The 12272-nt window shown below is 42.3% G+C and overlaps 2 protein-coding genes across 3 annotated transcripts in view; one reads left to right on the top strand and one right to left on the bottom strand.

Moving 5' to 3' along the window:
- The window catches only part of NUDCD1 (NudC domain containing 1), a 50819-nt gene extending 46718 nt beyond the window's left edge, over window positions 1-4101 (bottom strand). The window contains exon 1 of the mRNA XM_081918844.1: window positions 3919-4101. Coding sequence (XP_081774970.1) covers window positions 3919-4036 — 118 coding nt within the window. The 5' untranslated portion in view covers window positions 4037-4101. The remainder of the gene's footprint in view (window positions 1-3918) is intronic.
- Window positions 4102-5531: 1430 nt separating this feature from the next.
- Window positions 5532-11915, top strand: ENY2 (ENY2 transcription and export complex 2 subunit). 2 transcript variants are annotated; one of them, XM_081919092.1, is made up of 6 exons: window positions 5532-5665; window positions 6867-6937; window positions 9091-9192; window positions 9779-9849; window positions 10423-10497; window positions 11664-11915. In XM_081919092.1, the coding sequence occupies exons 3-6, from the start codon at window positions 9125-9127 to the stop codon at window positions 11738-11740; spliced, it is 291 nt and encodes a 96-aa protein (XP_081775218.1). In that variant the 5' UTR covers window positions 5532-5665; window positions 6867-6937; window positions 9091-9124; the 3' UTR covers window positions 11741-11915. The 2 variants fall into 2 exon arrangements, with proteins under 2 accessions (XP_081775218.1, XP_081775219.1); XM_081919093.1 differs by lacking the exon at window positions 5532-5665 and adding an exon at window positions 5755-5925.
- The last annotated feature ends 357 nt before the right edge of the window (window positions 11916-12272 follow it).

The following is a 12272-nucleotide window of genomic DNA, read 5'->3' as shown; positions in this document are numbered from 1 at the left end:
ACTGCCACAACTCCTCTCCTTAGAAAGTATCAATCAGGTGACCTGCCAGTAACAGGTGTAAGAACCTGGGTGGTCTTCTATAGCCTCTGGGCTATTCATTGTGCACCAAGATACCAATATATATAAACATTCTCTCTCAATATATAAATCTTCTCTCACCACCATCTTTAAGCAGAAAGCTTTAGAAATGATAGCCAAGGCAACTCTCTGCATTGTACTGCCATCCTGTGGATCAAACCTGCCACAGCTTACAAACACATTTTAAACCAGTGGTTCCCAACCTTTACTCTTCTCCCCACAACCACTTGAAAATTAGGTACTCGATAGACCAATTAAAATGATTTTTCTTTTTGTTGTTTCGCAATCATAATGTGCTGAGCCAGATGCAAAATATGTATCAACTCTCCACTCCTTTCAAGTGGCTTATCAGACTCTTTTCCGCACTGGAGACCTTCCATCGTCTTGCTGCCAGCTGTGGGTTTATTCTTCGGAAAAAGGCAGATTCTCCTCTCCCCATCACTTCAAGCCCCTCTTGCTCACCTTCTGGGTAGACTGCTGTGTTCTAAGAAGGATGGAGCAGCCTCTGCACCCACTGTTCTTCACACACACATAGCTATGCTGCTCTGCAGAGTTGCTACTGTGGACCATCTGGATGAAACTCATGGACCATTGATGGTTCATGAATTACTTTAGGAGCCCCTGCTTTAAAGAACAGTTGAAGCTAACTATGGTTTAAAGATGAGCATTCACTGTGTGCTGGTGCATAGGAAGAAAATTGTGACCACTTAATAGCAGAGGAGCAGCAAAGTCGTGGATTTCCTTGTGTTACATCCTAACTCAGACTCATGGTTTGTGTCTTGCCAAACAAACCATGAGCTGTAATGAAGTCCTGTTCTTGGCTTAGCACATAGCGTCCATGATTTCCTTTGGAGAGAAAAACCATGAACCCACTTGGGAGCTTTTCAACTTTAAAAAATTGCTTATATTTTAAATAACTTACAGTGCAATCCTAAACATGTTTTCTCAGAAGCATTGAGCTCAATCAGATTTACTCTCAGCAAACAAAACTGCAGCCTAAGGATGCAAATAGTAAGCAGACTTAGTTAGGAAATACGACCAACTAAGCAATTAAACAACAACAAAGCATGGTGGGACTAGCTTCTGAGTAAACATGTGCAGGATCAGTCTTTTTTTTTTTAAAAAAAAGTGTTGCATGGTGAGGTTAAAAGCAAGGCCTGTATATGAAAATGTTGAAGACGTCAACTGACACCAACACCCATTAATCTTAAAGGCCCTTTCTGGCCTTATAATCAAGATCCTCCTATCCCTTGAGCCTCTTAGGAAGGTTTTCTAGCAGCAATCGCCCTGTGAAACCCAGTGAGAAATGTCAGGCATGCCCCGTCACCATTGTCCCAGACGGATGGCAAAAACATACCTTGTTAAAAGATTTTCATAAACACCCCCTTATCATCCACCAAACCCCACCCCACCAGTTTATTTCTGATGCTGCTTTAGTTTAGATGGCTATTTTGGAATTATTAATGGTTTCAGTTTTCTACATCAATATTCTGATATAAAGATTAGTGCTAGACACAGAAATTGCAGTATTTCAATACAGTGGTACCTTGGGTTATATACTTAATTTGTTCCGGAGGTCTGTTCTTAACCTGAAACACCACTTTAGATAATGCGGCCTCCTCCTTCTGCTGCTGCTGCCGCACCGCAGGAGCACAATTTCTGTTCTCACCCTGAAGCAAAGTTCTTAACCTGAAGCACTATTTCTGGGTAAGCGGAGTCTGTAACGTGAAGCATATGTAACCTGAAGCATATGTAACCTGATGTACCACTGTAGTGTGGCCTTTGGCTAATTGAACAAACTAAAACAAAAAAAAATCCTTCCAGTAGCACCTTAAAGACCAACTAAGTTAGTTCTTGGTATGAGCTTTCGTGTGCATGCACACTTCTTCAGATACACTGAGTGTATCTGAAGAAGTGTATCTGAAGAAGTGTGCATGCAGAAGAAAGCTCATACCAAGAACTAACTTAGTTGGTCTTTAAGGTGCTACTGGAAGGAATTTTTTGTTTTGACTACGGCAGACCAACACGGCTACCTATCTGTAACCTGAACAAACTAAAGCTATGGTTTTCCCAGTAGTGATGTATGGAAGTAAGAGCTGAACCATAAGAAGGCTGATCGCCGAAGAATTGATGCTTTTGAATTATGGTGCTGGAAGAGACCCTTGAGAGTCCCATGGACTACAAGAAGATCAAACCTATCCATTCTGAAGGAAACCAGCCCTGAGTGCTCACTGCAAGGACAGATCTTGAAGCTGAGGCTCCAATACTTTGGCCACCTCATGAGAAGAGAAGACTTCCTGGAAAAGACCCTGATGTTGGGAAAGATTGAGGGCACAAGGAGAAGGGGATGACAGAGGATGAGATGGTTGGACAATGTTCTCGAAACTACCAACATGAATTTGACGAAACTTTGGGAGGCAGTGGAAGACAGGAGTGCCTGGCGTGCTCTGGTCTATGGGGTCATGAAGAGTCGGAAATGACTAAACAACTAAACAACAACAAAAATGGCTTTTAAACTGTGTGCGGAGCAGGTATTGTTTTATTTGCTTTTATGTTATGCATGTTTGCATTTTTATTCTGTAAACTTCCCTGAGAGCTTCGGAAGAAGGGTGGCATACAAATTCAATAAATAAATATTTGGATTTGCCAGTCACTCAACAGTTTTTAACTTCATCCCCACGGGCACACACCACCAGTCTCCTGAGACAGATGGATGCCAACCTAACTGATATATATATATATGGATTTGCCAACCACCTTCAGCTTCATTTGAAAGCTAGAGGGGTTATTATTATCCCTATTAAACTTTTGTGATAATTATAATAAAACCCCACTCACATGCAATACGTTTTAGGCTCCAGGCCTGCCTGGCAGAGGAAGGGTTTGTAACATTAACTCTTAATCGTCAAGAGTTTATATCACATACCTTCCAACATTTCTCCAATGGAAAATAGGGGCGTTCCATTCCATAATGATAATTTTACTATTTACACTCCACACATCTGACTGGGTTGGCCCAGCCACTCTGGCAGCTTCCAACACACATAAAAACACATAATTAAACATTAAACTTTTTGTTTGTTTTAAAAAACTTCCCTATACAAGATTGCCTTCAGACGGCTCAGGAGTCAGATAACTCCATTCTCCAACATTTCTTCGATGAAAATAAGGAAACCTAAAGGAAAAGTGGAACATTCTGGGATCAAATCAGAAACCGGGTGGTTTCTCTAAATCAGGGACATCCCTGGAAAATAGGGGCACTTGGAAGGTCTAGGGTAAATATTTAACAGAATTGCAAACAGTAGCTCACTACCTCCACAGAATGTCATGCTGCTTGCAGGGGCACAGAATAAAAATTTAGGACCATCAAAAAAATATGTTTCCAACATATAATATACAGGATTGCCTTCAGATGGCTCGGGGGTTGGATAACTCCATACCCTCCAACATTTCTCCAATGAAAATAGGGACATCCTAATGAAAAGTGGGACATTCTGGGATCAAATCAGAAACCGGGATGGCTTCTCTAAATCAGGGACACTTTGAGGATCTGATATCACAGTATCATAAAATTGTAGTGAAGGGGCCCATGAGCTTCATCTAGCCCACCCTACTGCAATGCAGGAACCCCCATCGCTTTTTTAAAAAGAGAAAACTTCCAGTACTTTTTAGCCCGCCTGTCTTACAGGCAATAGTAAAGATAATAAAAAGTAACAAATCATCCCCAATAAACACTGCTCTAGTTTCGAAAGGGGGTTCATTTTCCTTCCTCCCCCCCCCCCCCAGGGTGGTGACTGAGGCGTCCAGGCCCCTCACGGCTTTCTCCCCCACGGAACTCACGCGAGTCCAGGCCCACTTGGTAACAGGCCAGCGGCTCCAGCGACAACTTGTATCCCTCGAACTTGGGGTCCAAGAGCAGCCGCTTGACGCGAAGGGAGCAATTCGCCGCCGCCTCCATGCCGCCCGGGAACCAATAAAGTTGTTGTTGAAACGGCGAGGCGTCGCGATCGGCCGACGAAGCGCCTCTCGCGGCCGCAAAGGATCCTGGGTACTGAGGCACGCCGGGAGATGTAGTTCAGTAGCTCTAGGCTCCAGGCTGGACTGGAAGACCCTCGGGTGCCCAACTCTATGATTGCACGTCTTGCAATCTAATCCTGTGGACCTTGCTCAGAAGTAAACTGCACTTTCAAAGGGTTTTTGGTGTTGTTGTTTTTTTTGCTTCCTAGTGACAAGAGTTGATGAGGTGCCCATTAAGTTTGCTAAACACACTTGCGTGCTTTTCTTACGTATTAATTAACCCTGTTTAGCTTTAGCTAGGCATATTTGCCTGGGAGTGAATTCAGCAAAGATTTAAAAGTCAGAAATCAGGAAGACCAATATTTTAAGAAGGAATGGGGAAAATTTATAACTTACCTTAGACCGTTGTAAACAGTTAAAATCGTTAGTAGGATCGGAATTATCACGTGTAGTTGGAAGGTTGAATTCTGGACATAACGGAAAAGAGGTAAAGGTTTTGGATTATCATAAAAGATGCGGGAGGAAAGGATTAATAATAGGACCCGCAAAGGGGAGGATGGAAGTTCAAGAGATTCCTTGGAATCGTGTTTTTTATTATTTATGTGTGATATATCTCTGTAAAAATTTAATTTGAAAAACGATATATATATATATATATGGTTTTCATATATATATATATGAAAGAAATCATATATATATAATATAATATATAGGTTTTGGTGTCCTCGGGTGTCTTCCCGTGTAAAAGTTGGGGTGTCTAGGCGACGTTTCGACGAGGTCTCACTCGTCATCTTCAGGCTGGTGCTTTCGGCTTCTCTTAACAAGAAGCCGAAAGCACCAGCCTGAAGATGACGAGTGAGACCTCGTCGAAACGTCGCCTAGACACCCCAACTTTTACACGGGAAGACACCCGAGGACACCAAAACCTGCATTCCTGTACCCGTGAAAATCTACGAAAGCAAATATAATATATATATATATAATATATTTTATATATATATATATATATATATATATATATATATATATATATATATATATATATATCTTTGCTGATTTCTTTCATATATATATATATGAAAGAAATCAGCAAAGATTTGCATCTAAGGAAAGCTGCACACTCGATGGGAGCAAATCCATTAACTCCTACTGAATTGAGTGACACCTAAACTCCCGGGTGAAGTTTCGCAACCTAGACCCCACGAAAACCAGCCTTCCTCCTCCGCCTGCTTTCTATGCCTGCACCACTCTGAATTGAACCCGCGCAAGTCTGCGTGGAAAAAACACCCTCCTGCGGGTTGCCCGAGTCGAAGCTGCCGAAAGGGATTGTGGGAGACATAGTTTCATCTCGAGGCGGGGGGGGTGGGGCTCGAGGAAAGCAGGCGAGCGGCTGGAGGGCCTTCTGGGAGTTGTAGTTCTTTTGCCTAACCAGTGCTCGCAGAGTTCGCAACCAAAGACTACATTTCCCATGCATCCCTGCGGCGGGAAAGATTAGGCAGGGCGTTGAGATTTCTGTTAAGTCTTGGTCTCGGGAGCCGGACGGGAAGGGATCGGGTCTCCTCCGGGGCAGGTAATCCGAGTTGTCGGCGGCAGGGGCGTGGGGGGTGATAGCGGAGGAGGCGGCGTCTTGGTCGCCTAGACTGAAGAATGGCTCCCTTTCCTCTCCCTCCTTCTCTCTTTTCCCGATCTCCCCACTTGGAATTGACTACTCTCTCTTTCTCTTCCCCCCCCCCTCCCCATTTCCAGATACGGGGGTCGAGAAAGGCTCTTTCTTTCAGATCCAAGTTCCCCAGTGTAAAATCGGGGTGGCTGTAAATTCGCCTGACTTCAGTAGGTCGCATCTGCGTGTTTTGGAAATTTGCTGGCCAGGCAACTAGAAACGTGCACGCATTTAAAATGGGATGGTGATCCAGGGTGCGTTCTCACGTTAAACGTGACTGTGGCGTGTGCACGCCGGAGTTTCCCCCAGTCTGAGAACACATAATGCCTGATTGGTACACCAGTGTATGCGCTTCTGGTTTTGCTGCCGTGCGATAAGCCAATTGACCAGCCTGGTTTTCAGTATGATTTATTGGCAGCAGTTGTACAGGGCTTCAAATAGGGATCTTTCTGATCCTCTGTGGTGCAGAGTGGGATTGTTCACCAAGTGCTTTACAGTGGTACCTTGGGTTACATATGCTTCAGGTTACATATGCTTCAGGTTACAGACTCCGCTAACCCAGAAATAGTACCTCAGGTTAAGAACTTTGCTTCAGGATGAGAACAGAATTCATGCTCTGGCGGTGCAGCGGCAGCAAGAGGCCCCATTAGCTAAAGTGGTGCATCAGGTTAAGAACAGTTTCAGGTTAAGAAAGGACCTCCCGTTGCTGCTTCCAGCTTCTGTTTTCTACTTTTTGCTGAGCTCTGTCCATATGCCTTCCTATGTTCTCTGCAAATGCAGAAAGACAGGGGTGGAAAGACATCATTGGTGACTACAAATAGTGACCATCAATTGCATTAAAAGCATTACAGTTTTAAACAGGTATAGGCAAACTCGGCCCTCCAGATGTTTTGGGACTACAATTCCCATCACCCCTGACCACTGGTCCTTTTAGCTAGGGATGATAGGAGCTGTAGTCCCAAAACAACTAGAGGGCCAAGTTTTCCTATGCCTGGTTTTGAAGGACAAATGCTTTGTTGTTTTTTCCTTTTAAATTTGACTCGTTATCATAATGACTTTGCTTCATTATTTCTGATCAGTTTTAAAACTATCAGTTGTATCTTCCTTGCAGAGGGAGCGCTGAAATCCTTGGTGATTGAAATCCGTTTGGGAACAGCATAGTGTGTGTTCCTTTCTTAAAACGTAAGTTTCTCGTCATTCCTCTAGACCAAAATTTCCAAACGTGCACTTTTTGGCTCCTGTCTTTTACTTTTCCCCTCACAACTTACATTTACTTTTATATACTCCTCTGTGTATGAAGTGAAGAGTCATAGCTCATAGACGGTGCTTTTGCTTTATATGTAAAATGTCCCAGGTTAAGTTCCCAGTATCTCGGAGCAGGGCTGGAACAGATCCCTAACTGAAATACTGAAGGACCAGTAACGGTCAGTGAAGATCAAGGGTCCAATGGAGCACAGGCAGTAGCCTGCATGAGGGGAGGAGAATCTCTTTATCTAACTTGAGATGCACCATTCCCACATCAAGACAGCGAGAGACTTTCATCAATCAACACTTTCAGCCCAGTGCTGGTGCATCTGATATCTGCTTGCCCAAAGCTGCAGATCAATCAATACATACATTAAACATAATAGAAACACCGCCACCCGACCCCACCCCCATCCATCTTCCCTCTCTCCACCCCCTTTCTTTTTTCTTTCTTTTTTCTTCTCCCCTAATGCCTCAACAAATGAAACAGATTTGTAAAAACGCTACGTGGAAGAAGAAGAAGAAAAAAATACGAGGCACTACACTTCTGTAAAACAAGAAAATCCTTAATAATAATAATAATAAAAAACGTGGGGTATCCATTATTGGGATTCTAAAATGATTTTTTTTATTAAGAACAAATATTAGAGGGTGGGAGGAGAGATTTAGATTGATGTTGGAGGGGGGAGTCTTAACCCTTTCCATTTTACAGTATTTCCTGAATTTAAATTGCCCCCAGCTGTTAGTGGTCTCAAAGAAGAAACAAGACTGTTTCCTGTAGTGTACCTTCCTCTTTGGGGCTAATGGTTGCTTTAGGGTTGATTTTAAATGAGTGGGGGGATGGAACAGACAGGAAGATACACCCCCTGCCAAAAGCCCACACTCATTTTCCCTGTCCCCAGCTGTTCCTAACTGAAGGGGGGGGAATCCATGTTTAGTTTTGCCAGAAAAAAATTGACTATCATAATAAATAAAACAATGAGCTCATTTTCACAATATGCTAAGCCAAACTATGACTTACGGAGCCCACAAAAATGTACGTGGTTCCAGAGAGGAGCTTTAAGCTGTTTTACTCCTCCCTGGTCCTTTTTAATGCTGCAGTGCACTGAACTAAGTTGTTTTGGACCACATCTCCCATTAGTGCTGGCCAAGGATGATAGGAGATGTATTCCAGAACATTTGGAGGGCACAGGCTGGCAAAGACGGCTGTATACACTTACTTGGGATTAATTGCATTGAATTTAATAGGACTTCGTTCCAGTAAATGTGCCTAGGATTGGCACCAGGTCAAAATATTGGGAACAAAGAGCCACATTTATTGGGAGTGGTTTGGAATTCGTAAAAAAACTATTAATAAAACATTGCACTTGCGTATGATCTCACTGTTCTGGTCTAAGAAAATCATTGTGCTTGGCTCTTGAATCAACAACGGAAGTTGTTGTCTTGCCACTGAGGTCCTTGTGTCAGATGCAAAGAATGGATTTATGTAGTATCCAACTATAAAAACAGAACCAACTAACAAAACATTGGAAAATCTCAGAACAGGTCTGTGTACTTTGCGATTCCCCCCTGATCAAACCCTGCCCATCCAACCATGCATTGTCAGCTTCTGAGACTTTCCTGTTACCAGTGTGGTGTAGTGGTTAAGAGCGGTAGTCTCGTAATCTGGGGAACCGGGTTTGCGTCCCCGCTCCTCCACATGCAGCTGCTGGGTGACCTTGGGCCAGTCACACTTTTTTGAAGTCTCTCAGCCCCACTCACCTCACAGAGTGTTTGTTGTGGGGGAAGAAGGGAAAGGAGAATGTTAGCCGCTTTGAGACTCCTTAAAGGGAGTGAAAGGCAGGATATCAAATCCAAACTACTACTACTACTACTACTACTACTACTACTACTCCTCCTCCTCCTCCTCCTTCTTCTTCTTCTTCTTCTTCTTCTTCTTCTTCTTCTTCTTCTTCTTCTTCTTCTTCCCAAGTCTCTGGCAAGCAGCCACTCATGGGCTATATTCACCTTTTTTGTGTACACCCAGTTTAGATGGATGGTGGATGTTGTGTCTCAGTAAGGTTCATCTCTGCATTTTATTTTATTTTTAGTAGATCGGTTGTTCACAGATAGACTCCCCAAAAAATGAATAAAGATGCCCAAATGAGAGCAAGCATAAACCAAAAGCTAATCGAAACAGGAGAACGAGAACGGTAGGTGGGCTTTGTTTCTTGTTCCACATGTAGGAATATATCGCATCACTATGGCTGCAGTCTTAACCCCACATGGTTAGGATTGGAGACTTCTGTGTTTGTTACTAGGGGAAAAAGTTGTGTTAATATACGAAGAGTCCTTCTGGATCAGGCCAGTGGCCCATCTAGTCCAGCATCCTGTTCTCACAGATGGAGAGGAGGACCTGTAGCCAGATGGTATCACTCAGCCTAACTAAGTGTGATTGTAGAGACAATAAAATTGGTGGGTGGTAGGGACCATGCATGCTGCCCTTAATCACTTGGAGTAAAAAAAACTACAAATATAGCTGGTTTGGGATTTTGCTTATTGGGTCCATGTTAGCTTTCTAATTCAGGTTGTTGGACCCCTCTGCCCCAGCTAGCATGGCTGCAATCCAACAACATCTGGAGGGTTACAGCTGTGTCACCCTTGGATTAGGTTTGGCCAGTGCAGATTCCACATTCCAAGCATTTGTTTGTGCTAATCTCTCTTATGTGTGGTAGTTTATATTTGGGGCTCGATAATGCGGTTTACTTTACTGTCCTCTAACGACATGTTGTTTTACAGCCTTAAAGAGTTACTGAGAGCCAAATTAATCGAATGTGGTTGGAAGGACCAGCTGAAGGCACACTGCAAAGGTAATTGTCGGTTGATCTCGGTAATTGTGAATGTATTGACAGAGCTAAGCCATAAGTACAAAGCATATGGAAGTGAGTGCCTATATATCTGCATTTAAAATACTGATAGATTTTTTTTAAAAAAAACCACCTGACTGTTTCTTTCCATCTTCCATTCTAGCAGTTTTAAGCACTGCATTTTAGACCCAGTTCCTTCTAGAACCAAAATGTCCATTTCCCAGAAGATTTATTCCACCCTATAGCGCATAATCATCAGCTGCTTAAAATTTCTATTAAAAAAAGTTTAATTTTTCTGTTTATTATATTTATACCCAGGCTATGCTTCTAACAAGCTAAATCTGATAATGATTTCAGAATTAGGTTGACTAAGGTTCCTACTTTTATATGGTCACTAGTTCAAGTATATTTTTCCTTCCTATTTCTGTATAGGTCCAATGCAGACATGACACATCTGATCACTTAAAGTTAAATGTGTAAATGCGCTTTGGAATGAACCCTAATACATGTGTTGAGTTTTTTCATATTGGCCAGTATCATTTTCTAATTTGAAGTATTGTGTGTAACCTTGCTTAGATGTCATCAAAGACAAAGGCCTAGAGCATGTCACGGTTGACGATTTGGTGGCAGAAATTACTCCCAAAGGCAGAGGTAAGAGAAGTAACATTGCTTTGACACATACGCAAAGAACACTGATGTGTATCTGGCTGAGATTTATGTACTGCTGCATCTAGGACAAGGAAAGTGAATCTGGACCTCAACTTCCATCATTCCTAATCTTTGGCCATATTGGCTGGTCCTGATGGGAGTCGGAGTGCAACAACACCTGGAGAGATGCACCTTCTCCATCCTTGATCTAGGAGAATGCCGCAATTGGTTTACTGTAAACAAGATTCTCTGTCATCTTGAGGCATGTACCTAATGGTGCTCATTTACGGTGCTCATTTACTTAATTGCGAAGAGATGCATTGAATGTGTTTAATGTGATCAGCCATAGGCAATTAGGAAAGAAAGAAAGAAAGAAAGAAAGAAAGAAAGAAAGAAAGAAAGAAAGAAAGAAAGAAAGAATTGTACTGAGTGAAACACTGGCACCAGCAACTAGTCTCATGTAACAACTGGACATGCACCCTCAATATTATCATAAAATGCATTCAGCTAGTTCAGTATTTCCTGATGCATATTAATGGCTTGGATCCTAATTAGTTCTCAGTGATTGGAAGAGCCTCTTCTGTTTTGTCCAAGCAGAGTTCATTGTGGATCACAGCAAATTAAACCACTGGCAATAATTAAAGGACATAGAATTGAGTTATAACACAAAAACAGATACAATAATTTCAGGTAACATCAAAGTTTAATTCAGCCTAGCCTGACTGCCTGGCATTTTTTTACAAACCCATAAAGACTAAGGCTTGGGGATTTCTCTTAGAAGAGAATGACGCAAACGTGCCACTGTGCAAAAGTTCATATGATCCATCAATCCAAAGACAGCCCATGGGCTATAAATTGCGACCTGCCAGATGCTCAACAACTTGGACAAACCCAGAGATACCAACTTCCCAGTAGACCGGAACTATACATGGCTGTTGAGCTTTGTAGAGCCAAAGTTCTGATTTCATGGGGTTTGTTATTAATCTGGGCTAAACAGGATGAATCTCGAGGGATATAAAATTGGGCTCTTCACTTTGTATGTATTCTATAAAAATGGTGTTTGCACTGCAGCACTTGTAAGCTCCTGTTGTCACATGTAATGTAGCTACAGCTTGATTTCTCACATCTTTTCCCCACTCTCATCTTTGCTGCCTATTTTTACTTTCCAGCCTTGGTACCCGACAGTGTAAAGAAAGAGCTTCTACAAAGAATAAGAACATTCCTCGCTCAACACGCCAGCCTTTGATTTCTTCCATTGAGTCTTACCGTGTTGTATTACGTGAATCTTGCCAGAAACTGGAAGACGTTTTTCCATGCTTTAGGGTTGAAAGTTCACTTTTTTTTTAATGTTTAGTTACTGGAAGCGTACTTTGCTACATTGACTTCTTAATTCTTGCTATTTTAATAAAAAATAAAATGAACTACTTGTGGGTGTATGTTGGAAAGAGATGCCATTTCTTGCCATTAAAAGGTTATTGTGTCGCTTAACGTGATTGACATCTTTTTCATCACTATTAACTATTCCAAATGTCTCTTAAAATTGCAGTAGTAGAAATAATAACAGTAGAACACATGCTAGATAAAGTATTTGGTTAACAGCAGAGAAAAAGAAGGATGCCCATATGATACAGGATGGGGCAGAGCCGTGATGGGTAGGATTTTGGGTAGATGGGTATTCTCTTAGCCTACCCTTTCCCAACCTGGGAGCATCAATATATTTTGATGCCCTAGCCTATAGCTATACTATAGCTAAACACTGCCTATAGTACTTACCGTAA

The sequence above is a fragment of the Podarcis melisellensis genome (assembly GCF_964234715.1).
Source record: "Podarcis melisellensis genome assembly, chromosome: 7".
In the NCBI taxonomy this organism is placed as follows: domain Eukaryota; kingdom Metazoa; phylum Chordata; class Lepidosauria; order Squamata; family Lacertidae; genus Podarcis; species Podarcis melisellensis.
The sequence above is the reverse complement of the archived record's forward strand: the minus strand, read 5'-3'. Positions and strand labels throughout refer to the sequence as shown.

Bases quoted from the DNA above. Each gene is read 5' to 3' on its own strand.
- ENY2 (XM_081919092.1), top strand. From the start codon at position 9,125: ATGAATAAAGATGCCCAAATGAGAGCAAGCATAAACCAAAAGCTAATC. The intron at 9,193-9,778 runs GTAGGTGGGCTT...GTTGTTTTACAG, and splicing joins GAAACAGGAGAACGAGAACG to CCTTAAAGAGTTACTGAGAG. The intron at 9,850-10,422 runs GTAATTGTCGGT...AACCTTGCTTAG, and splicing joins GCTGAAGGCACACTGCAAAG to ATGTCATCAAAGACAAAGGC.